The sequence below is a fragment of the Peromyscus eremicus genome, chromosome 4 (assembly GCF_949786415.1).
Source record: "Peromyscus eremicus chromosome 4, PerEre_H2_v1, whole genome shotgun sequence".
NCBI lineage: Eukaryota > Metazoa > Chordata > Mammalia > Rodentia > Cricetidae > Peromyscus > Peromyscus eremicus.
The window spans coordinates 120800536-120825619 of NC_081419.1; the positions used below are offsets into that span (position 1 = coordinate 120800536).

The following is a 25084-nucleotide window of genomic DNA, read 5'->3' on the forward strand; positions in this document are numbered from 1 at the left end:
TGGTGCATTTCTTTTCTTTAATTCATTTTTACTTAGGTATGTGTGCCTGTTTTTCTATATGTGCATCACATGCATGCAACTTCTACAATGGTCCGAAGAGGGCATCAGATCCCCAGGAACTGAAATTACAGGCTGCCTGACGTGGGTGCAGGGAACCAAACCCAAGTCCTCTGCAAGAACAGCAAATGATTTTTAACTGCTGAGCCATCTCCAGCCCTAAACCAACTCTAGGTTACAAGCCTAGAAAACAGGATTCATGCAATGAAAGAACCACTCTTTCCTTCAGAAAGGAGGTCTGAGGGTCTGCTCTTGTGGATACCAAAGGGAGAACAAGCTAGCTCAGATAAACAGAAGTGATCTTATCTCATGTGCCTACTTCTCAAGAACATTTGTGTAGTACATAAGGTTCAGTCTTCAAAAACATATTATTGTGAATGAAAATTATTGCATAGAATTAAATTGTGCTGGAAAAATAATGAGATTATTTTTAATTAAAATTTTTCATATATTTTTTTTTTAAAGATTTATTTATTTATTATGTATACAGTGTTATGCCTGCAGGCCAGAAGAGGGCACCAGATCTCATTACAGATGGTTGTGAGCCACCATGTGGTTGCTGGGAATTGAACTCAGGACCTCTGGAAGAGCAGTCAGTGCTCTTAACCTCTGAGCCATCTCTCCAGCCCCATAAATTTTTCATATATTTTGATCATGTTTTTCCCTTTCCTCAACTCTTCCCAGATCCTCCCCACCTCCCCACCCACCAACCTCATGTCAGTTCTCTTTTTTCCCTTCCCCTTCTCTGTTCTTTTGATTTCGAGGACATTTTAGTATCAGGAAACAATTTAAATTCTAAGTAAAGCTTAACCTAAAATTATATTTTAAGTCTGAGTCTTTGAGAGCAAAGGGAATGGGGTTCCAGTTTGTTTTGATTTTTTTTTGTGTGTGTGTGCTTTCTTTGAAACGCTGTAGGCCACAGCATTATTGAAAAAAGTCCTTACAGAAGAATGTGACCATAGGTCAGCTATTCACAGCAATGAATCATCTTGCAGCATGCCATCTATTCTGAATGACAATAATGGAATAAAGGAAGCAAAACCCGCGCTGCGGCTCAACAGTGTTCTTACAAGGGAACAAGGTAACTATTGTTAAACAGTGTCCACAGCAAAAAGGCATTCAGAGTCAATGCAGCATCCTCTTTCTTGAGGCATACCTATAAAATACCACTAACTAAAGCCTATCTCGGGTTTTAAGTGTGTGGTACGTTGTTTGTTTTATGGTACCTTCCAGTTAATATGTGTGTTCTCAGGCAGGAGTGGGAACCCTAAGTATAGTTCTGTTGAACTTCTAGTGAAATAAAATGCTTACAGGTTAGGAAATCTTAAACCAATCACTTATAGTACATTTTAGACAAGAAATAAAAGAACAAAATTTAACTGAAGAGACAGTGAAAGAGAGAAGAAACATTATTAAAGCTCCACAGACAGGGGCTGGAGAGATGGGATTAAGAGCACTGGCTGCTCTTGGTCGGGGGGCGGGGGGACCTCAGGTTTGGTTCCCAGCTTCCATATGGCAGTTCACAACTGGCAGTTCACAACTGTCCGTTCACCCCAGCTCTCTTCTGGCCTCCAGCAGGCATGAGGCACAACATGGTGCACTTATATCCATGCAGGCAGAATATTCTTGAACATAAAATAAACCTTAACAAGACAAAACACATGTAGGGCTGGGAGTGTAGCTCAGTGGTAGAGTTTGCCTATCATGTGTGAGGCCGTGGGTTCCACCCCCAGCACGGAAGAAGAGATCTGTTCCATGAATTTGAAACTTATTTTTTACTATGATTTAATTTTTAGAAGTTTCCAGTGGCTGTGGAGATGAGAGCAAGGAGGAAAGCATAGCTGCAGCCCCAGTCACAGGTAAAGCTGCAAGTTCCTGCCAGTTTCAGCCCTGGAATGCGGTCTGACTGCATAATCAGAACATTCAGGGCTAGTCATGGGTGGGTCCGATGACCTACTGAGGCAGAGAGAGAGTATACCCCACTACTGCATGCAAGCTATGCCAGCGTAACCCAGGGGGTTACAGCTCTGTCCATGGAGCTCTTCATCTTGATTTTGAACAGTCAGCCTGTAAGTATCCTCCGTCATACAGCTTTGCAGCACCTGTAGCCATTTGAGAACGGTCAGTTGGCCGGGGTGAGTGCCCAGTTACTAGATGACAAGCTATAGATGTTTCTGATTTTACTCTTTTTCTCTCCTGTAGTAATTGAACTGCTTAAAACCAATGTTTTAAAAATGTTCAAGGTAGGAAATTGGCTCATGTCTCAGGTACAGAAGCCTGTCTGGCAATTTAAAATTCTCACTAATCATGCTTCATCTATCAAGACCTATTAAGACTTTTGCACATATATTAGGTATGTTTATAGGTGGAATCTGAATTGTATCATTACATTTTTTAGGCTTAAAATATCAGCAAGCAGCAATTAGTATTCTGAACAGAACCTTATTTGTTATACATCTAAATTTTCTAGATCCTTATTTTGTGAAGTGGTATGTTGCTTCATTATAAATTCCAAGGTCTGACTTTAAATATTTATACAAGTAAACACACCATTGCTGAGGTACTGAGCATGCATCTGCATATGAGGTAGTTTTGTTTTTGCGTACAAGCAAAAATGAATGGCTTGCTTTTATGGTAATATAATTCACGGCATGATGATTTTTAAACTTGTTTCTGTTACGAACTCTTGTTTTGAAAATGGAGTTTATAACAGAGCATTTATTATATGTATGTGTAGTATTTCACTCCAAATACAGAGATTTTCTTTAATTTTAAATATTTTTTCCCAATGATGTTCATTGTGTTTTTATTTGTCATTTTGAGAAAATTCTGATAGGGTTCCCTCTGATTTTTTTGTTTTTGTTGTTGTTACTAGAAGAAGTATAGGTGATCCCTAAACTACAGATGTCCATGAAGTTATTTGGTTATCTTTTTCATATATTTACCTTTGAGTGCAGAAGTATTTAGTGGCCTCTGAATATATTTCAATTAGGATTATAAACCTGTGATCACAAAGGGTCGTCTGTAAACTTATTTAAAATAAGTTGTAATTTTAACAGCCCACCCTCTGTCTATCAATAGTTGACAGAGAATACCATGCCATAGCCTGCTAAAGTATTGGCCATTATAAATAAAGCACAGGAGAGCTGGGTCTGATGGAGGCAGAGACAAGCAGATCTCTGAGTTTGAGGCCAGGCTGATCTAAAGAGCTAGTTCTAGGATAGCCAGGACTACACAGAGAAGCTCTGTCTCAAAGTAAATAAACAAATAAAATAAAATAGTATGGGAGTCCTAGAAAACTTTGTAAAGTTGTTTTTACTAGAGCATTGCTGCTTTGTCCTCACTACCCATGCCCATGTCCTTCTAACCACCCCACCCCCAGCCCTCACAATGTTCATGTCTAAATGCCTCGTGTACCTCGGCTGCTATATTCTTGTGTGTCTATCATCATAACTACTTGGTCTCTTAAACTCTTGATCATTATCACTTCTTAAATTTTTCTTTATCTTCTATCATAATTATTTGGAGATTTGATTGTTTGTAGAGTAAGGCAAGCAATTAGATTTCAATTTAAGATTCAGTGTACCTACCCTTTATAGTAGCCTGTTGAAGTTTCATGTTTGTGTAGGTGTATGATGGCTTTATTGATATGCTCTGCATTCCATCTGGAACATTCTCCAGCGTCTGTCCTCTGGACGTTGAAGAGACTGGCAGTTGAGCCTGGGTTGGGCATCAGTGTCTTTCACTCTCTACTGTTTTTACATAGTTCTGGGTCTCTAAGTAGGGAAAGCTATCTAACAAGTTGCCTTAAAGTTTAAATGAAATCAGCCAGGTATGGTGTATAAACTTGTAATCTAGTACATGAAAAGCAGAGTCAGGGGAATTATTGCAAGTTCAAGGGCAGTCACTTCTACATAATAAAGCCCTGTCTTTAAAAAAAAAAAAGTTTAAATGAGATGGATCAAGTATGTGAAAGTGCCAAATAGACTAGATATTAGGTGCTCGAGACCTGCTGTCTGTGACATACAGTAATAATATCCATCCAAACGTTAGTAGCAGCAAAGGTCTTCTGTGCTGGATCTCACAACCCCTGACATTCACAAATCACTAGCACCCAGTCAAAAGAAATCTTACAAAACAAGCTCAAAGAGGAAAACAAACAGAGTAGAGGGGTGAGAATGCAGTGCTCAGAAGAAGAAGCCCCTAGATGGGCCTCCAGGATGTCTGGCCGCTCCAGTGTGTTAGCATGTCATGCTCACCCTCCCTGAGTTATGACATGACAAGATCAGCCTCAGCATGGTGTAGCTGTGATTCCTTAGGGACAGTACTTCCCAGCGGTACTGCTGCATTAGCTCTTTCAAGAAAATGCCGCTTGAGAAAACAGCCAATGATTTGACTCCAGAAAGATATTTTTAACTCATCAAGAAAAAATCTGAAGAATTTCTGGATACTTTTGGAAATTCCAGTGAGTCCCATAAGGGAAGCCCTTATAATTGAATTGCAAGCTAGCTCTTGGGATCTTACTGATCAGGCTGGAGGTGTCTGGCTCTGTGTACCTAGAAGCCTTTAGTGACTCTATTTTCACAGATGAAGGTACTGCAAGGGCCATTGATGGCCATGCAGCAGGCCTTCCCTAATGCGCTGTCTCATAAGCGTTGATGAACAATACAGCGTTACCCAAAATGCACTCTGTGCAGAAAATACTTCAACAAATAACATGTTTTGAGGTCAACTCATGTGGTCTCTTTGGCTTTCTGTAGTATACATAATGTACAGGACCATGGTGAAGACTCAGAAAACTTAGAAGGAAAAAAAAACCGTGAGCCGCCATTTCACAAGTGTGTTATGTAGTTGAAAATGAAGTCCTTTTTTTTTTTTTTTTTTCTTTTTTGGTTTTTTTGATTTTTTGGTTTTGTTTTTTTTTTTTGGTTTTTTTTTTTTTTTTTGGTTTTTGAAACAGGGTTTTTCTGTGTAACCCTGGGTATCCTGGAACTTGCTATGTAGACCAGTCTGGATGAAGTCCTTAATAGCCAAAAACATTAACTTTTTTTTATGTACATACATGGGACCTTTCCTTAAATAGCAGGTCCAGTTGGGATGTCAGCTTTCTCAGTACAGTAAAATTATCTTCATCCATTTTAGAAAGAAGTAGGAAAGCAAGAGAGCAAGGTGAAATCCAGGGCAGGTTCCAGAATGGGTACAAAGCTGTGAATTTACACCGTTCTCAGAATAAGAGTCCTGAGACATGAGAAGGACACACCTGCTCTCTCTCTTCTTGTGTGTATATATGCAAAGTAGATCATTTACTAAGTATAACTGAAGTGTAGATCGGTAACAAAGGCACTTTCTAGCTCTTCGTTTCATAAAACAAGGTCAGTCTTGTAGGTATGAGATTCTGGGCTGGGAAGCTGAACCACAGCAGGCTCTGTAGATGGAATTCTTATTTATAGAACCTGCCATTCCTGTATACAAGGCTGTGATCCTCACGTACACCAAGGGAATCAATGTGCTGTTGTGGGATAGTTGTACACTGTGTGAAGGTGTATTGCTGTGATTGGGATAATAAAAAGCTGAATGGCCAATAGCTAGTCAGGAAGTATAGGCAGGACTTCTGGGCAGAGAGAGGAAGTAGGAGGAGGAATCTAGGTGCTTGAGGGAGTTTCCAGCCAGAGATGCGAGGAAGCACAGAGGAAGCAGGAAGAATGTAGATTGATAGAAACAGGTTAATTCAAGTTATAAGAGCTAGTTAAAAACAAACCTAAGCTAAGGCCAAGCTTTCATAATTAATAAGTCTGGTGTCACTATTTGTGACTACACTGTGCCAACATTCTGATGTCTTTATTTCCCCTTCTTGCTTATGCCCTCCCAAACTTAAGCCTTCTTAGCAGAGAAGTTCATCTTTAAAGAGTTTGCTATCCCTCCAAAGGCATCTGCTTTGTTAGTCATCATAGAAAAAGTGAGTTTTCTTCACCAAGATTTATATAGAATGCCCCTCATACAGCACACATTCCCCAGTCAACAAGATCAAATATTTCTACAGACTAGTCTGTTGTTAACACAGTCTACTCCTTTTCATTTGTCTTAAAAAGAATCCAGATAAAATAGATTAATGTTATATTTATGAACATGTTGTTTCTTTGTGTGCTAGGTAATATAGCATTTACTTGTTTAATATATTAGCCTATTACTTAGACTGAATCTTGGGATACCAAGGTCAGAAAAGACTGCCTCTGCCCTCAGTAAGCCTCAGACATTTCTAATCTTCACAATAGTCCTACAGGACTGAATTAGAGTAACTCATCCTGCTGTCACCCAGAAACATAGGAAGGTTGGGGCCAGCTCAATGGATGTGGACTCCAAGTCAGACTTGAGGACTCAGTGTTTTCATTCCTCCATCATGACTCTTTCGTTACAGCAGCAGAAAGACAGCTGTATCATGGCAGCTGAGTCAATTAGATCTCAGTGTATAGCATAGCAAAAGATGAGCTTAACAAGGAAGTTCTGGGGAGCGATGTTGAGCAGTTACACCTTTCCTGTCTCTTTGGCTACACCTAGAGAAGTGAGCAGCTTGCAAAAATTTCCAAGGCCAGACTAAGAGGCTTGCCTTTTCTAAAGTGGGACAGACCTGAGCACAGCTGGACCTCTGAAACCATGTGAAGGATGCAGGATGTTCTGGTCAGTTTCCCTGGAAACACTCAAGTCAGGAAGAAAGTGACACTTAGTAAGATTATGAGAGAACATGTCCCTCTGAAGTACTCACATCCACAGTGATGGCATTTTAATTTGTATTCACACTAATGTCCCTTTCAGTACCAAGCTTTAGCTTAAGAAAATGATACAATTTCTAGTAAATCATGAAAACCAGCCCCTTACATAGTATGTGCCACACAGTGGGCCCTTAATTTGTCAAACTAATGAATAAAAATGGGGAATTAAGGAGTTCCCTTAAACGCTTGTTGATTCAGGCCAGAACACTATCTCTTTCAGTCATTCACTCCAACACCACTTTCCCAGCCCACGTGCCCATCCTGGCAAAACTCATCTCCTTAAGCTGCATGTGAAAAGGGCTGTCAGCTTTTATCTCAAGAGGATTAAGCTCCAAGAATGTCCATTCAGCCTCTCATTCTTTTAACACCAATTCTGTTGGTCAAGCTGTGTTAAAAGTGTTGCTTCTCTGTGCCATTCCTCTGCGATATTCTTTGGCCAGCTGAGATCCTCTCTGTCGTCACACTGAAGCATCCATGAGAAGCTTTCCAGGCCAGCATCTACTTGCAGGGTGCTGCATGGAGTTCTGGACACTGCCTCCCCAAACATTACAGCTTCTGTTTTATACCACGCTGAAAGGGAGCTGGACACATACAATGGCCAGGTTGTCATTGGTGACTGGATTTACCCCAGGAGAAAAGAATGCAGTGACAAGTTTAGGCCACCCAAGTGTAATGGCATATAACCTCCGAGACTGCAAGTTCACTGAGAATGCTTTTTTTCTTGCCTTGTCCCAGAAGAGCTTTACTCAGAAGAATTAGTAGAGACAAGTTATCTGCTCTGCCTGTGTCAGGGAACTTCCAAAGAATGTGAAAGTGGGGCCTTGTTTGCTGTGGTGTTGTCCGTGGTACTCAGCACCTCTGTCTCTAGGCAGAGAGCCTGCCAGCACCTCTGCCATTGAGCCTATTACCTGCTTGTTGCAGCTGGGGGAACAGAAGCATTTAACATAGATGTGAAAGAATAAAAAGATCTTTCTGAGGAGTGCTACTGATTAGTGTGTTTGCATTTGAAGACAAGAACTCATAATTCAGGAGAGATTCTCCCAGTGAATGTGCAGTAAAATTCCATGTGGCTTTCTGTGCTCTGCTACATCAGAACTCATTGTAGGTCCCATGCATAAGCATTTTATGAGACATCCAAGTCAGTCTCCAGGTTCAGAATTGTGCAGTAGGGGTCTCAAAGCTGGGAGCGCCTCTAGTTCAGATTGTTAAAGGACCTTTATTTTACACAGGCAATTCAGATTGAGAGAAGAGGTCAAGATTTAGACATTTTCATGAAATCAGGAGTTGGAGAGAGCATTATTTTCCTCCAGCTGCTGTGATGGTGCCGTAAGCTTACCAGGTGCAGTGACCTGCACGTGTAGTCCCAGATCCTCAACAGGCTGCCGCAGGGGTGCTAATGGGGAGCTTCCCTGAGCAACAAAAATTCAAATATGAAAACAAAATGCCACTAACTTAAAATAGTAGAACTTATTCTGTAACAATTCAGGGTACAAAAAAGAAGAGTTCTTCCCAGCTGCTGAGGTTCTGGTTTGTGGCGGTGTCTTCAGTGTTTGCCTCTGCTTTCTTCCTTCCTTTTCTGTGTCTGTCGGCTCCTCTCACCAAGTAGACACCACTTGTTGGCTTAGGTCCAGTGAAAATGCAGGGAGATTTTGTCCTGCTCTCCTTAGCTAATATGTCTACAATAATCTATTACCAAATAAGATCACGATCTGAGGTTTGAGTGGATTTGAATTTGGGGGTGAGGAAGGCAGTATTCACCCCACTATAGATAGGATGTGAAAAGGATATTCTTCACATTTTATATTTCTAGCATTTGGGTCACATCATACCCATTATTCCTGGCCTGTTCTGTAAGGAACAATGATAATGTCAGTATTTCTCATTCCTCCCATCACATAAATTATTAAGTATCAATTGTTAAAAGTGATTTTTACAAAACTGTTTGGAGCTGGGAGTGTAGCTCAGTCTTAGAGCACCAACTTAGCTTGCATGAGCCCATGAGTTCAGTTACCAGCACTGGGAAAAAATGAAAAGCACTGGAGTATACCGTTAAAACGCAGCTTTTTACAGAGATCACTCAAGCTTTGGTAAGTTAAAGGTTCCCTGAGTTTGAGAGCTGAAAATTTGCTTCCTATGATTCAGCAGTGGTAAGCAGCAAGCAATATGGTGGTTAAGTTTTGTAGGAAGTACAGTTGTCCCTCAGTATACAAGGGGAATGGGTTCCAGGATCCCTGGAATATGAAACTGCACAAATGCTCAACTCCCTTATATAAAATTGTTTGGTATTTCCATATAGTCTACATACATCCTTCCACATACTTTAAATCATATCTAGATACTTTTAGCACTTAGTATGATGTAAATGCTACATAATAGCATGTCATTTAGGGAGTAATGACAGGAAAAGAAGTTTGTAATACCCAATACTAATATATTTTTTTCCAAAATGTTTTTAATTCTTTTTTGGTTTTTGGATCTGTGAATGTGGACCTGAAGGACACAGAGAGGCGGATATAGTACCCTCAGAACTGTTCCAGTTCAGCTTGGGAGCAGCCATGAAAGGTCAGTTACAAGCCTGGCATTTATTTTCAGGCTTAATTGTTGAGTTGCTTCACACAAATAAAAACAAGAATGTAAATCTCTTTTCTGACACTGCCCCAGGCAGCCCCTGTGACTTAGGGTGTTCCCTGTGCATCAGCAGATAGAGAGACCTCACAGTGGATTTGCTGACCTAGGTCTCCTGGGGGGCGAGTTTAGCACCGAAAGTCCAGATGTGAAGAGTCTCCCTGGGCTGGTGCTGCCCACATTCATAGACTTGTGGCCTCTTTCTCTGAAGTCTTAAATATACAAACGTTTTCTATATTTTCTGAATTGTAAAAGCATCCATATTCAAATATTTTTTTCCACTTTTATTTGATCAGATTACTAGATAACTGATTTATGGGCTTAAAGTGATAATATGTGTCTTTTGAATTAATTTTAGAAATTTATGTTTTGCTTTTAATTTTATTTTGCAAAAGCAACTGAATTTGATTCATCAGCAATGCATCTAATAAAACATGAAAAAACATTTTTAATGTGTAGAAGAAATACATGAAAAGTAATAAATAGAACCTTAGCATCCTTTATACAGAAAGCATTTTTCCATTTTAATTTTAGAATTTCTATCCACTTCATACAGGAACAGTACTTACATGCCCTTAGTTGAACACCCCAGTTCTTTGTGAGTTCAAGGTCTGGTTCCTTTGCCGCGGTGATAGTATTGTTTGTGTCTCGCTTTGTTATTCCTTTCCAGGTCCAACTCTTTTTTTTTTTTTTTTTCATTAAGGATTTCTGCACAAGCAATGGGCAGATAGATCCCTTGCCTCCATACACCCCTTAGAGACTGGTGAAACACATGTGTATCTTGTAATAGGCTGTTAAAAGCACTTGTTCATCAGATATTTTCTTTTTATTTGTAGATTTAGGAGTATTTTAGCAGGTGTACATTTGCATATAAAAGAGAATCAAAGATAAGAAGTTGAGGCTTTTTCTTTCTCCTCTCCTCAGCATCATCTCTCTCTACCCCCTTTATTCAGCATGTTTTCACCTTTATTCTCTGTAGCTGCTTCTATTTTCTAGACCCAAAATGCATATCAAAAAGAAAAAAATCGCCTTAGTGATCCCTCAGCACTTGCAGGGAGATGGATGATTGGGTTCCAGCTTATGTAACAAAGTGGAGGAAAAATATTTATCTCATTGTGTCCTCAGCCTGGAATTAATAAACAGGACAGATTTTAATCTCTTGGAGGCTGGATACTACATGCGATGTAGATCCCTTGCCTTGTTATATGTTTTAAACTGCAATGTTTTCTACTTTTTAAGCTAAAATTTGACATAGAGTTGAATATATACTAGTGCTTGACTGCAGGATTCAGAACCAAAAACTTGAGGATGTCTCTACATATTTGTTTCTGTGTATGAAAAGAATTGGCTTCTTTTAAAATGTTGGTTTCATCTAATAATTTTTACTGCTCCATAGTTTTCTGAGTGGTTAACATTACAAATGAGAGAAGTGTTTCCCTGGAGTTCAAGGCACAAGCTACAGTGTACATCAAGCCTTTCACGGCTACCTAGTCCTCAGATTTTCAGATACATCTTACTTGCAGCCATTCTTTCCCCTTTGTTTAGAGCAGGCTGGCTTTTCTTCCTCCATGTTACTCGTTCTCCTTATTCACTTCTCCAGGACTTTGTAACTGCATCACAAGGAAGCCACACACTGCAGCTTTAACTGCTTCGTTCCTTGCTCTCTTTTTTCCTTCCAGAGGACCTGGGCCCACGTTGTCAAAAAAAAAACTCACATGCATTGTTTGGCCTTTTTGCACTGTGAAGTTGCCTTCCTGACTAAATCTTCTAGACTGTTACAGGAGGGATCTGCATTCTTTGAGAGTCTCTTGCAAAAAGTACATTTGCCTGCAAAGATTCTGAAGCTGGTCCACAACCACTTACCATAGCTGACACAACCTCTCTGGATCCTGTTCAGGTCCTCGCCCTTTCAGTGAGGCTTTCTCTAGAATCTGACTTGTACCTGCCGCTTTGCTGACCCTCCGTGCCCCTGGCTTTGCTTTCTGCAGGCAGGCTCCTTCTCCTTAGCCCTTGGAGTCAGATTGTTCACTGAACCCATCCTACTTCTGCCCGTCCTAAGATTTTTGCATTCTCCCTTCCCTCTCTCAGAGCCCCACACTCTAGCTGAAGAGCCTAAGAACCAGGGCCTAGAGTGCTCTGGAGTTCTGCCTACCCAGGATGCATCTGTAGAGCTTGGAATGGAGAGAAGCTATTCATTTTGATAGTGAATCTATACATAGATCCATTGAAAGGCTAAATGGAATTTGCAGTTTCAGATAAACTCTTTAAAATTCATCCCTGAGTCTTAAAATGTGGCACACACCTTTTATCCCATCACTTGGGCTCCATAGGGAGACCTAATTAGGGAGACCACGCATCTGAGAAGTGTTAACCACCTAAGAGGAATTTAAGAAACAGTTATGAACAGTTGTAAGTAGAATATTTCTGTGCTTTTCTTCGTTTATAGAGACAAAAGCTTACCAGTTACTGAAGAAGTCTACCCTTCAGGATAATTCGAATCAACCTGAAGAGAGGTTTGAAAGTCAATTTTCAAGTAAGTAGGGACAGATTCAACACTTGACTCCTGTGACGAAGCTCAGGACAACAGCCAGCACTGTGCTGAGAAAAGTGTGGTTTTAGAGTTGGCTTTGTAAGGAATGCTACCGAGTCTGAGAGAGCAAGAACATTCCCATCCTTAGCAGACAAGCATTTGGAAGGACCACCCCTTCTTGGATACATGGGGCCCCACATGGTAGTAGTTCTTACAGACTCTCTGATTCTACTTGGTGTTTCATGGTGGTATCTTTTCACCAGCTACTACAGAAGATGCCCCAAGCTTCTCTTCCACACATCTCATTTCTTAATCATCAAATGAGCAGTTTTGTGCTACATGTCCACTCTATGGGAATGCTGGGAAAGTCTCCTCTCTTATAATGAAAGGACTAAATCCCTATAAAGCTAAAATGTAGGCTTAAAATATAGTTCCTTTAATCTAGGATTTTGTTTCTATTTTAATTTTCTTATATTTTCCAATTTTACATTTATTATTTTAGTGATTTTCATTTTATTATATCTTCTTTTTTAGGTATTACTCAATTTAGCACTTATAAGAGGTACATAGTACAGGAGAAAGTGTATGAGTGGTTTTGTTTTATTACTTTTAGATTTGTATGTTTAATTTTATGTACATGAGTGTTTTGCCTGCATATATGAATGTATATCATGTACATTCTTGGTGCCCATGGATATCAGAAGAGTGTTGGATGCTCTAGAACCATAGTTACAGTTGATTGTGAACCACCATGGGAGTACTGGGAATTGAACCCCAGGTCCTCTGGAAGAGCAACCAGTGAGTGCTCTTAACCACTGAGGCATCTTTCCAGCTCAGAGTGGCTTTAATTTTCTGTACAGTGATTTCTTAATGTCATATAATTCTTGGACTGTATTCAGATTCCCAGTTATCTCAAGCATGTCTTCCTCAGACAGACACTTTTTCAAGACACGTGCTTAAGCTGTATCAGAACTAGCTGTATTTGGAGAATACAATTCTAGGTGATGTTAGTGGTAGTGTCATTTAGTTTGGTTGCTTTAAGAATTCAGTGAGCCACTTTAGGTTAAAGACCCAGCCTGGGCCTGATAGTGTAAAGCTCCTGGGCAGAGCTTTTGGTAGCTTTGATTTAACTCTGAAAATATAGAAATCACAGTCTCTTGAAGTATAAAGCAGGTCCTCTGTCCTGAAGGAGGTCCTTACTGCTTTGGGAAAATCTTAATGATTGTCATCTTTCTGTTCACATTTGAGTCATACAGTCTGAATGGAGACCAGTCTTAGAAGATGTTTGTCCAACCCCCTCATTTTATAAAAAGGGCCCAAGAGAGCCATGCCTTGCTCGGAACATAGCTGCTTAGCAGATGCACACAGCTAAGAAGGCAGTGCCACAATGTTTTGGTAAATACTTTGATTTCAAATGAGGAGGTGCAAAAGATGAGTATTTGGCATAAATTGCCGTCTCTTGGCTGTCTATAAAAATTATACTATTAAATATATTAATAACTTATTTCAAATAATAGTCTTTGAAGAGTTCATACACTTAGACAATGTATTTTCTTCATATCCTGTTAAACTTGTCATGTGTGAAATGCACTTCACAGGTTGTACAACTAAGTACAGACAGGTTCAGTTTCCTTGGGCCATCTCACAGTGACCCTGTAAACAGCCTTGAAAGACTCTAGTAGTTTGATGGTAGTATTGAGCGGGAGCTTCTCAGCTGTTGGCTGCCCTTGGGAGTGATGGTGCCTTGCATCCACTCTCCACTGACTGTGCATCGTCATCTCACAGCTCTTGTCCCCAGGTCCTATGAGCTGCAGAGAGCACGTGACCATCTGTGAGGGCAAAGGGAAACTTCCCAGCACTTGAAAGCTGTGGGGATAGGACTCCCATCCTCACTTCTCACTCCTGAAGGAGCAGCCATGTTTCAGTTACTTTCTGAGTTAGATGGTGTAGGACTGTCTCCAGATCTGATACACAGGAAAGCCACTTAAGTTTTGAACCCCACTTTTCATAACCCAAAGTCCTGTCCTGTATGAAAGTGGAGACCCTGTTGAGTTGAATGTGGACGTGGTACTGAAAGAGCTACTGTGCTTCAGAGATTATATGCAGGCGTGCCATTCACAGGCTAGAAAGTCAGCTAGCCTGTGGCAAACCTTCCTGTGTACTCTCAGTCTGGGATCTGGGTGACTGCCCATATATATATGTGCAGCAGAAATATCCAAGGCTGAGAACAGTGAGGACAGCCCAGCCTCCATCCCTAGGGAAAAAGGTGTCCTCAACACAGGCTGAAAGAGTGGCTTTGGTGGCTTCTAGTGGAAATGTAGTCTTCTTTGTTGATGGGAAACAGGATCTAGCAAAGGGGCTCAAGAGTAGATGGCGTGGGTGCTTGTCATCCAGGAGTGTCAGTTCTGTCTGAGACCTGGTTCCCAGTACTTGCTGTCTTGGTGAGCCAGCCCCGCCTCAGTCCTAACAAAGTGAATTATTCAATCTATGTTCTTATGTGTACATCTTGGCCATTTAAAGCAGAGCTTGCTGGGGGACTTAGCTCTAGGTCATATGGTTGCCAAGCTCATTTGAGGAGGCCCTGAGTTCATACCCCTATACCACAAAAAAGAATGAGTAATTAAAATAAAACATAAAGCAGAACTCTTTGGGTAGTTTTGGTGGGATTTTTTGTTTGTTTGTTTGTTTGTTTGTTTGTTATTATTATTTTTCTCATTTCTTTTCAGTGTTCTGTGGGTATTTTGCCCTGGCCCTTAGAAGTTTAGAAACCTTCTGTGGCTTGAATGAAATCTTCCTCTCGATTTCCCCAACTTCCAGGAGGCTGTGTCTGTCTGCGCTGGTGGCTGTGTCCGTCTGCACTGGCGGCTGTGTCCGTCTGCGCTGGCGGCTGTGTGGTGGCTAACTCTCACTCCCCTTGTTTGTGCTTGCCTCAGGTTTGGATATCAGCAGCAGCGCATTCAAGACAAAGACGGCCCACAAAATCGCTTCGGAAGCTAGTTTTTCATCTAGTAAAGGAAGTCCTTTGTCAAGGTAAAGTCGTGAAAGCCTTTCTGAATAGCAGTAACAAGATGAGAAATGTCACTACGCAATGAATTCAGCCCTGGCTGCGTGTTATTTTGTTGTGTGACTTGATGGAGGGTTATGGTTTGGGGGTTTTGTTTATCTAAAATAACAGTTGAAACTTTCGTCTACCTTTGAAAATATTTGCACCAGAGCCAAGTATTGTTTTGCAGCTGTTGTTGCCTTGGTGTAAGACTCAATTGACAGCTCAGTGAACCACAAATTAGCGTCTACAGCTGCTCACAGTAGGACTGCTTAGAGACCACACAAAGGAGGTTGTCAGGAAAAGGGCAGGGAGAAAACATCAGGCCTTAAAAGAAAGAAAGTGGCATGTTCTTCTTTCTGAGGCAACTGATAGACGAACAGGCAATTGCTGTGTATTAGTTTTTGTGTGTGGTTTCTTTTTTTTTAAATCAAGTCTTTGGGCCACATTACTCACTCCTTTTCTGATGTGCTCTTGCCTATTCCCCTTAAAGAACAGAATTTATCTTTTTACATTCGTTAAAATGTAACAGTCCTTACAATTTTTGTGAGCTCTAATAAGTGAGTTGTGTGCTGAATTTGCCATCAGCATCCAGTACTAATCATGCAGTGACTTCCAGTCACTTAGGAAGCGTTTATAATGTGAATCTAAGCAATTGCCTAATGCAGTGCCTACTCTTTTACTTTGGCTAAATACTATTTCAAACGGCCTAGCAAGTTTCCTTTGTAATAGCATGCTCGTTAAAAAGGTGTCCTTTAGATGATTGCATTACCTTTGAATTTACTACTTGACCCTGCTAAAATGTTAAAACATGACCTTTACATTTCTACCGCTGTGTGTAATGTCCAAATAACAAAATGATCTGATCCAGAAATGTCATATTAAAGGAAATGAAAATGGAAAAAAAAAATCTATTCATTTGTGTTTTACAAAAGCATTACGGTATTTTAGGGCCTGGGCTATTTGGATGGGTCAATTTTCTAAAACTCTTGCATTCAAGATGCTTCCTCGTTTATCAGAATTTACCTTTAATCCCTGGTTTTTGTTTATATTATTGGAGAAAACAGGCGCTAACTGGGTTTGGAGGAGTGTTGAATACTGTATCGTTAGGGTTATGCTATAAATTCAAGTTCTGGGTCTTTTAAGAGAATTTTTAAAGGTCAGTAAATTCTATAGATAGTTCCCAGGCTTAATGTTACCATTTGGCTTAAAAATATATCCCTTCAGTTTTTAAGATTGTTAGAAGTATTTGTCTCCATTATATTTTAAAGACATAAAACAAGTTCTTTTTGTGTTCTTTGGGAAATTCTTAAACACACTTAGAAAGCAATAGGATTATGTAGGACATTTTCTCAGCCTGGTCATTCATACTTGGCCACATTTCACCAGATTAAAATTAAACTTTGTTTTCCTACAAATTAAAACAAGGAGCATCTTGTTATTGTATTTCTCTATGAAATTAATTTCCTAATAAATTATAAATAATCTCATCACCCCCCTTTAAGAAAAATAAACCCACTCAAAGGTCTTCTAGGAACCCTTGGTTCTAGACACTTGGTAGTAATCTAGCTTAAAAGGCTTTGAACAGTGAGTGTACAGCTTGGTGTGCTGTTCAGCACAGTTTGGTTCTTGTGCTGGGTCTGTAATTGTTAATACCCCACCCTGGGCTTTGGAGAGCTCAGGTTTGCTGTTGTGCCTGGCTTCCCTGAAATTTCTTAGAGGCTTACATTTAAGGATCCCACTTACTGCAGTCACTCCTTGTGCTTTATTGCTTTTACAAGTGGTCTCGAAACCCAGTACTTGAGAATAAACATAACAGTGCTGTGCTGCTGTAGCACTTTTAAAAATTCTTCTTTGCTCTATTTTGTCAGTGAGCTGATGAGCAACCTCAAAAAAAAAAAAAAAAAAAAAAAAAAAAAAAAAAAAGACCCTGTTGGACCTTAAAAAAAATGGCTTCCTCTGATGTCCCAGAGACAATAATTATGATGTGCTAGTTAAGCCCAAACTACAGCTGAGGGATTTTACTTTAAAGCAGGGGCTTGGGCGCAAAAATGCATTTATAGCTCTTTGTCTGCACCTCATTATGTGTGGGCCTGATTCATTAAGTAATTGGTTTGCAGTTGTTTACATGAGTATTAAGGCCTTCTTTTCAGCCGCCTTTGAGAGATACATTGTGCAAATGTTGCCTGTGATGAATGCAGAATGAGGGCCAGAGGGTCCCTCCTATTGGCTAAACAGTGCACACTGTTGAAAAGCCAGAGAAAGGGATTGGGTGCTGCTTTGCATAGCAATGACTTTCTTAATAAGCGTTACAGATTAATACACACAAGCTATAAAAGATGCAAAGAGATACTCTTAGCACATTTATACATGCTCATTTCATTGTGATGATGGCGGGGTCCCCGCGCTTTCGTATTCCGTTTTTCAGAGCAGAGGCTTCAGTGCATGAGCCGTAATAGAATCCGATGTTTATTGTATTATAAATCACGGGCAAGTAGGCCGATCGGCAACAGTTTATTATTAAAGATTCTTTCAGTGTAAATCTTTTTCTACCATTGTATTTGCTTCAGTAAAATCATTTTGTGGTTGAGTGGGGATGAAAGGCATGATGTACGAAGGAGTGAGTCCTAATAGGAAGCTGTTCTCTGAGTAAAGACCACTTGTTCCCTTTTGTTCCGGGGTGCATGCCAGAGCTTCCTCTCCTCTGCAAACATTGTCTCTCTTTACCTTCCCCAGGAAGCGGTTTCATTCTCCAGGATCCATTTTTTCAATGGAGAATATATCTTCACAGCTCCCTTGTAACTTCGGCTTACCAATTCCCTTGTAACTCCAGCCTTCGGGTTGAATCAAGATAAGATTTTTGTTGAAAGAAAAGAGTATGTGCTTGCCTGGGGGAAAGGTACTAAAAGTCACCAGGCCACCCGCACCCCTTAGCAGGACCGCCGTGGGTGGCATTTCTTGCCAGCCCTGCAGCCATGGGAGCGGCCAGCGGAGGGCGCCAGCCTGCAGCTGATGCTCAGATGGTGGCCGCAGCTTTCCTTTCTCGGCTGATCATTTGTGTTATTTCCCTGGAATGGTATAAAGATACTTAGACACTAGTTCAGTGAAATAAAAACAAAAATTGCCTGGCAGTCCTTTATGTACTCTTATAAAAGTGCACGCTTCATCTCTCGCTTAGGAAATCTGCGTTGACCTTAAATTTTACTAAATTAGAAGCGTCTTAAACAATCCATATTTACTGTCATAAACCCATACACTTGGTTTTTTCTTGCACACAACACTTTTGCTTAAGAATAATCACTTTGATTATTTGAAGGAAAGAAGTAAATAAGTTGACCCCAGGGCCGCTAAAATTACACCATGTGCTGTAGGAGCTCCAACTAGCCATCAGGGGGCGCTCAGACTTTGTCAAATTCAAACAGCCTCAGACTTCAGTGGCCTTTTAAAACTTAAAATTGGTATTCATGGAGATTGGTTGGTATGGTCATTTGTACTTATTTTTCTTTCTTTCTGGATTGCTTTTTGCCCTACATTTTTCCAGAAATATGTCTATTTTGAAGAAAAATCCAGCTAAAGATGCTATTTGAAAAATTTTAATACTGATTTCAAATCCACAGAAATTTTTGTGATTTGCAGACTGATACCACATCTTCTCATAGCTAGTTTTTTAATGTTCCCTCGCTCTGTGTTTGGGGGGGGGGCATGCTTATGTGTGTGGAGGGGGAACAGAGGTTAATGTTGGGTGTTTTTGTTGATAGCTTTCTATACCTTATTTTTCAATTTAAGTTCTCTCATGAACCTGAAACTCATCCATTTGGCTAGATTGAGCCACTGAGTTCCAAAGATCTGCCTACTTCATCCTCCCTCCCCCAGCACATGGAGTTAGACACACATCCAGCTTTTACATGGACCCTGGGGATCTAAACTCAAGTCTTCAAGCTTTCACAGCAGGCACTCTAGAGAGTCTTATAAGAAGGCCCTAGAGCGGGGAGGATGCATCCCACCGAGAGCCAGTCCTTAATTGTCCTCTGCATCACAAGTTATCTTCTTGGCAGGATCCTCAAAGTTAATTGCCAAATTCAAGTGGACCCCATATCCAGTAACTTGGATGTGTTTGTTAATGGGATGTGTATTTTTTTTCCTGTGGAAGAAGGGAAGTGGGGGAGAGGGAGAGAGAGGGGGGGATTGGCAATTAGTATGTTGCTAACATTAGCATATACCCCAAGTCTTCTAGTCTCCTATTCATCCTCTTTTTAGACCAGAAGTATCAAGCCCCGTCTCAACTGCTGTTGGCGGTCTTGAGAAGGCCCACTACATGTGTCCTCTCCCTCTGGAACAGCCACATTCTAGGTGCTCTTGCTGGCCTACTGTGTAGACTTATGGGATATCCTTCACAGTGCCAAGTCAAATGCCATGCCCTGATGCAACATGCTATCCCTTGTCTTTGGGGGTTTGTTGTTTGGCTGGCATACACCTACCCTATTGTTAACCTGGCTTCAGTTAACCTTTCAAATGCTTCCTGAGTGGAGGGTGCCTGTGCCAGTTGCTCTCCAGTGGCCCTATGGTCTTTCTGTCACCACCTAGCTAGGTATGAAAGCTGTTCATGTACCTTGTCTCCCCTCCCCACTTGAGCATGACATTACTTACTGGCATGGCAGATTTACCCGCAGAGCCAGGTAACTGCTGAACTTTTCTGAGAGTGTGCTCTACCATTCACTCAAGCCGCCTTCTTGAAGCAAAAGTGCCTCACCTCAGTCTGGCATCACATTCCTGAGCTGAAGGGCAGTATGCATTCTATACAATTATCCGCAAGTGATATGTTTAGCAGAGGTGTGCACATTTTCAAAGGGAAATCTTACCTCACCTCAGGCCAGGTCCTCTTCCCAGATGGTCCCAATGCCATCTGCATTCAGTCTCAAGAAATAGGAACTAGGTGAGCAGGCTTACAGAAAGCCTGATAGGATCCTTTCTGACTGCCTTTCTGTCTGCTGATGGAAGACTTGTCTTCGTTTTGACCTAGATGAGGATGTGTAGACTCTTGGCACATGTCAGGGACATGGAACAGCCTTTATTGGATTGAGATGCATTCCTTCTGTTTCTGGGTCTGCAGTACTTCTGTCATGAAAGGATGGTGGATTTTTGTCAAAAGCCTTTTCTGTGTCTACCAAGGTTACCATGTGATTTGTGTCTTTTGAGTCTATTTACTGATAAGTTAAATTTATTGTTTTATATATGTTGAGCTTTATCGGGCTGAATTTTTCATTTTTGTATTTCTTTTGATGTCCTATTGAATTTGGTTCACAAGCATTTCATTGTGAATTGTTGTGCCTGCGTTCAGGGAGACTGGTCTATCATTTCATTTTGTTGTTGTAGCTTTATTGATTTTGGTACCAAGAGAATACTGGCATCTTAGAAAGAGTTTGGAAGTGCTCCCTCCTGTTTTTTGGAATAGTTTGAAATGCATTAATATGAGTTCTCCTTTGAAAGTCTGGTAAAATTCACCAGTGACTCCATCTGGGCCTGGCCATTGTTAAACCAGATTTTTTTAGATGTGTTTATTATGGTTTTTTTTGTGTGTATGAGTGTTTGGTTTCCTATATGTATGTGTACTGTATGTATGCCTGGTGCCTTCAGAGGTCAGAAGAGGGTGTCAGGTCCTCTGGAAGTGGAATTATACATGTTTGTGAGTGCCTTGCAGGAGCTGAGAATGATACCCTGCTCCTCTGCAAGAGCAGCAAGTGCTCTTAACTGATGACCAGTCTCTACAGCTGCTCAGGGGTTTGGTTTGTTTTGTTTCAGTCAGTCTCACTGTTTGTTATGGAGCCACTGTCTTAGTCACTGTTCTGTTTCTGTGAAGAGACACCATGACCAAGGCAAATGTTAAAAGAAAGTATTTAATCGGGAGTTTGCTTACAGTTTCAGAGGTTTAGTCCATTATGATCATGGCAGAGTATAGTGTCAATACATCTTGATCTGAAAGCAGAGTACAAGAAAGGAGACTGAGCCTGGTATGGTCTTTTGAAACCTCAAAGCCAACCCCCAGTGACACACTCCTGCCAACAAGGCCACACCCCTAATCCTTCTAATCCTTTCAAACAATTCCACTCCCAAGTGACTAAGCATTCAAATATATGAGCCTATGGGGGCCGTTCTTATTCAGCTACCACCTTCTACTCCCTGGCCTCCATAGGCTTATAACCATATTATAATGCAAAAAATGCATTCAATCCAACTACAGAAGCCCCCATAGTCTATCCCAGTCTCAATATTGTTTAAAAGTCCAAAGTCTCTTTTGAGACTCATGACAGTCTCTTTGCTGTAACTCCTGTAAATCAAAATCAAAAAGCAGATTATATACTTCTAGCATACAATGGCACAGAATATACATTGCCATTGCAAAAGGAAGTGAGGGAGCATAGTGAGGAAATACTGGACCAAAGCAAGACCAAAAGCCAGCTGGGCAGACTCCAGATTCTGTATCTTCGTGTGTGATGTAAAACACTTTTCATCTTTGTTGACTGTAGCATACTCCTCTCTTGGGCTGGTCCCACACCCAGTCTGCAGCTCTCCTTGGCAGGTATCCCACAAATCTGGCATCTCCAACATCTTAGGGGTCTCCAACACAATCCAGACTTCACCTTCACAGCTTCACGCAGTGGCCTCTCTCAGCCTCCATCCAGGGACACCCCTGACACACACCTGGCCTCAGGGGCTTTCCTTAGCTGTAGAGGGAGATTTCTAAAGCCAGAGCCACATACCGGAAGCTGCCAAGTTCTCCTGCTTGCTGGGGCTGGAACTTGTCCCCTCTTTCAGTTACCTTTGCACCAGCTTTCTTTTGTGGATGGTTCCCTTCACTGCTCTAGTGTTCTTTTCATTTCTTCTCACAAGTTGGAAGCTTAGCCAGGTCAGGTCTTGCCCTGAGGTCACCACTCCCTTTATTCCATTTAGCATTCGTCTTTTCTTTAAACTTTTTGTCTCTCTGAGTACAGGACTTGGCTCCAGCATCACCTTTCCTTCTCTTCTTTTTCTCCTCACATAGTACATTTTGTATTTCTCCTTATTTCACTTGCTCCCTTTCATTGAAGATCTGCATAAAAGTGACCACTAATAACCACAACCACATGACTAGTCAATTTTAGTAGGCCACATATATCGAGAAACTCATCTATTTCTGTTAAACTTTTCCAATCTAGTGAGTGTCCTAGTTTGCTTTGATAAACACCATGACCAAAAGCAACTTGGGAAAGAAAGGGTTTATTTGGTTACACATCCCAGGCCACAGCCTGTCACTTAAGGAAATCAGGGCTGAAGCTCACAGCAGGAACCCAGAGACAACACTGAAGCAGAGGCCATGAGAAATGCAGCTTAGTGAGTTGCTTTCCAGGGTTTGCCCTGCTTTCTTATGCAACCTATGAGCACTTGTCCAGGGGTGGTACTGCCCACAGTAGCTTGGGCCCTTCCACATCAGTCCCCAAATCAAGAAAATAAACAGAACTAGTGGGAACTCATGAAATTCAGACAACACCTGTGGAGCCTCCACAGGACTTGACTGGGCCCTCTGCATGACGAGACAGTTGTGTAGCTTGATCTGCTTGAGCGGCCCCCTGGCAGTGGGATTGGAGTCCATCCCTGGTACATGAGCTGACTTTTTGAGCCCACTGCCTATGGTGGGACACCTCCCACAGCCTTGAGGCAGGGGGAGGGGCTTGGACCTGCCTTTACTAAATGTACTCTCTGCTGACTCCCCATGGGAGGCCTTACCTTCATATAGGAAGGAATGGGGGAGGTTGGTGGGGAGAAGGCTGGAGGGGCGGGAGGAGGGAAGAGGGGGGATCTGTGATTGGTATGTAAAATGAATGGAAGGTTTTTTAATAAGAAAGAAAAAGAGAGAAAATGCCCCCACAGACTTGCCTACAGGCTCTTGAACTCACCCTCAGTCTGCAGCTGCTGGTGTTAGATTTCTGAAGCATCAGAAAGAGACCAGAGACTGACTTTCCAACAGACTATGTATTAGCACCCAGCAAGGGAATTGAGGGGTCTGGGAGCGTGGGGGGGGGCACTGCAACCCTTTATACAGGGTGGGGGGCTTGGAAATGAGGAAAGTGTTGTAGCCTTAGGGAGCTGTGTGTGTTCCCAGTCTCTTTCCTGGAATTGTCTGCTTCAAGCAGGACAGATTATTTTGGGAGACAGACTATCTCTGCAAACATTCCTTTCTGGGCTGACCAGTAATGGCTGATTGAGGTCATCTGTAATCTAGTAGGAGTCCTCTTTTACCAGGAGGCACTCTCTTGCCTAGGCTTTGTGTCGCCATATACTCTTACACTTCATTGCTTCTGGTTTTGACCTGTCTTCTTTAGATCACATGCTTCTTAACTACAGAGTTTTCCAGCCTTCTACATTTCTAGCATCTTACAGTGGTGAGTGTTTATAAAATTCAGGAGGTAATGTGAAGTGCTAGGTGAGATCTTACCATGCGGATCCTTCTGTTTGTTGCTTCCACCTTCCTTCCTGCTTTAATATTGCAGCTTACACCTTTACTTAAAGAGACAGTCTGCTTATAATTGCAAAGGTGCTAGGACTATTCTCTCAGAATCCTAACACTGCAACTTTCAATAACAGCAAAACGATAGTCTGCATTATTCCTCTGTGGACTAGTTCCCAGTGAGTCTCATTCTCTTCTAGGAAGGTGCCTGGAATTTTGTTCCCTGTGGCCCAAGCTCAGAACCTGACTCGTGGTTTCCAGAGCATTCCATTTATTTGTTCTTGCTTAGAGAATGACTGAATGAGTGCACAAACTCAGACTAGATGTCATGTCCAGCGCTGCTGGAGGAGAGAAGCTGGAGCAGTTTTCCCCCTCTTGGAGGAAGTCTGACAGGTCACTTTCAGTGCTCTTACATATTGGGCAACTCAAGAAGGAAACCTGTGTCAAGCCTGTCTCCTCTCAGTCTCTCCCAGACCTTAGTTTTCCTTTGCTCTGGGCCTGATGTGTCATCTCTATTTAGAATTCATACCTGCACACCAGAATGACCAGGGGCTTTTGTTCATCCAAATGTGCCAAATGCCCTGCCTCTACTTGCTAAAGTCCACCTTTTATACAGGCTATCATGTAGGATCATCTGTAAACTTGCCAGAATTCTAGAAAGATGGCATTGCTGACCCATTTTATAGGCAACCAGACTGATTCTCAGAAGGGTGGGGAACTGGCCCAGGCACGTGGTGAGCAGAGTTGAGTATTGGAACCTCTAAGCTGATATGCCTCAGATATATAAAAGGCTCTGTAAATGACAAGCAGGAATGGTTCTGTCCTATGAGCTGAGTGGATTTTATATTTCTCCTTTTTGCTTCATTTGTCCTTGTTTGAGACAGGATAGCTCTCTGTAGCCCTGGCTGTCCTAGAACTCACTATGTAGACCAGGCTGGTCTTGAACTCACAGAGATCTGCCTGCCTCTGCCTCCCAAGTGCTGGGATTAACAACCGTACCCAGTAGTTTTTATACTTCTGATTGGTTGTAAAAAGAGCCCAAAGAAGAGTTCTGTTTGATGACATGTGAAAGTGCACGAGATTGGAGTCCCGTTGTTTCTGCATGAAGTTTCATTGAGGTATAGCCATATCCATTCATTTACATCCGTCTGTAGCCACAGACTAAGTAGTTGTGAAAGGCCACATTGCCCTCACAGCCTGAACTTTTCACTGTCTAGTGCCTTATAGAAATCCTTGGCCAACCTCAGCCTTACAAGTTAGAAGCATTCCTTACACACTCTTGGAGATTAGTCAGTCCAGTTCCAAGCACTTTGATGGAGTGATGTCCCAAGTGTGTGGCCTAGAACTTAAAACCCAATTTCTTACTCTGAAAGGGGAGTTCATATCTACCTTTCCCTCTACAACTAAACTAGTTGACTCTGCCCAGCACTCCATGGACAATCATTCCTTTGTGCCTGTCAGCTTTTTTTGCAAGTTTGATGAGACCCATGAAAGAAATGTTGACCCTGGGAACTGTATGTAATAAAAGTTGACCTTTAATTATAGTATCACATCAATTTTTAGAGATGGATTCCTTAAAA

The 25084-nt window shown here is 41.5% G+C and overlaps 1 protein-coding gene across 1 annotated transcript in view; it reads left to right on the forward strand.

The window, feature by feature from the left end:
* The window catches only part of Kiz (kizuna centrosomal protein), a 110105-nt gene that overhangs the window by 79822 nt on the left and 5199 nt on the right, over positions 1–25084 (forward strand). Inside the window, exons 8-12 of the mRNA XM_059261571.1 lie at positions 973–1138; positions 1854–1916; positions 9321–9386; positions 11896–11982; positions 14913–15009. Coding sequence (XP_059117554.1) covers positions 973–1138; positions 1854–1916; positions 9321–9386; positions 11896–11982; positions 14913–15009 — 479 coding nt within the window. The remainder of the gene's footprint in view (positions 1–972; positions 1139–1853; positions 1917–9320; positions 9387–11895; positions 11983–14912; positions 15010–25084) is intronic.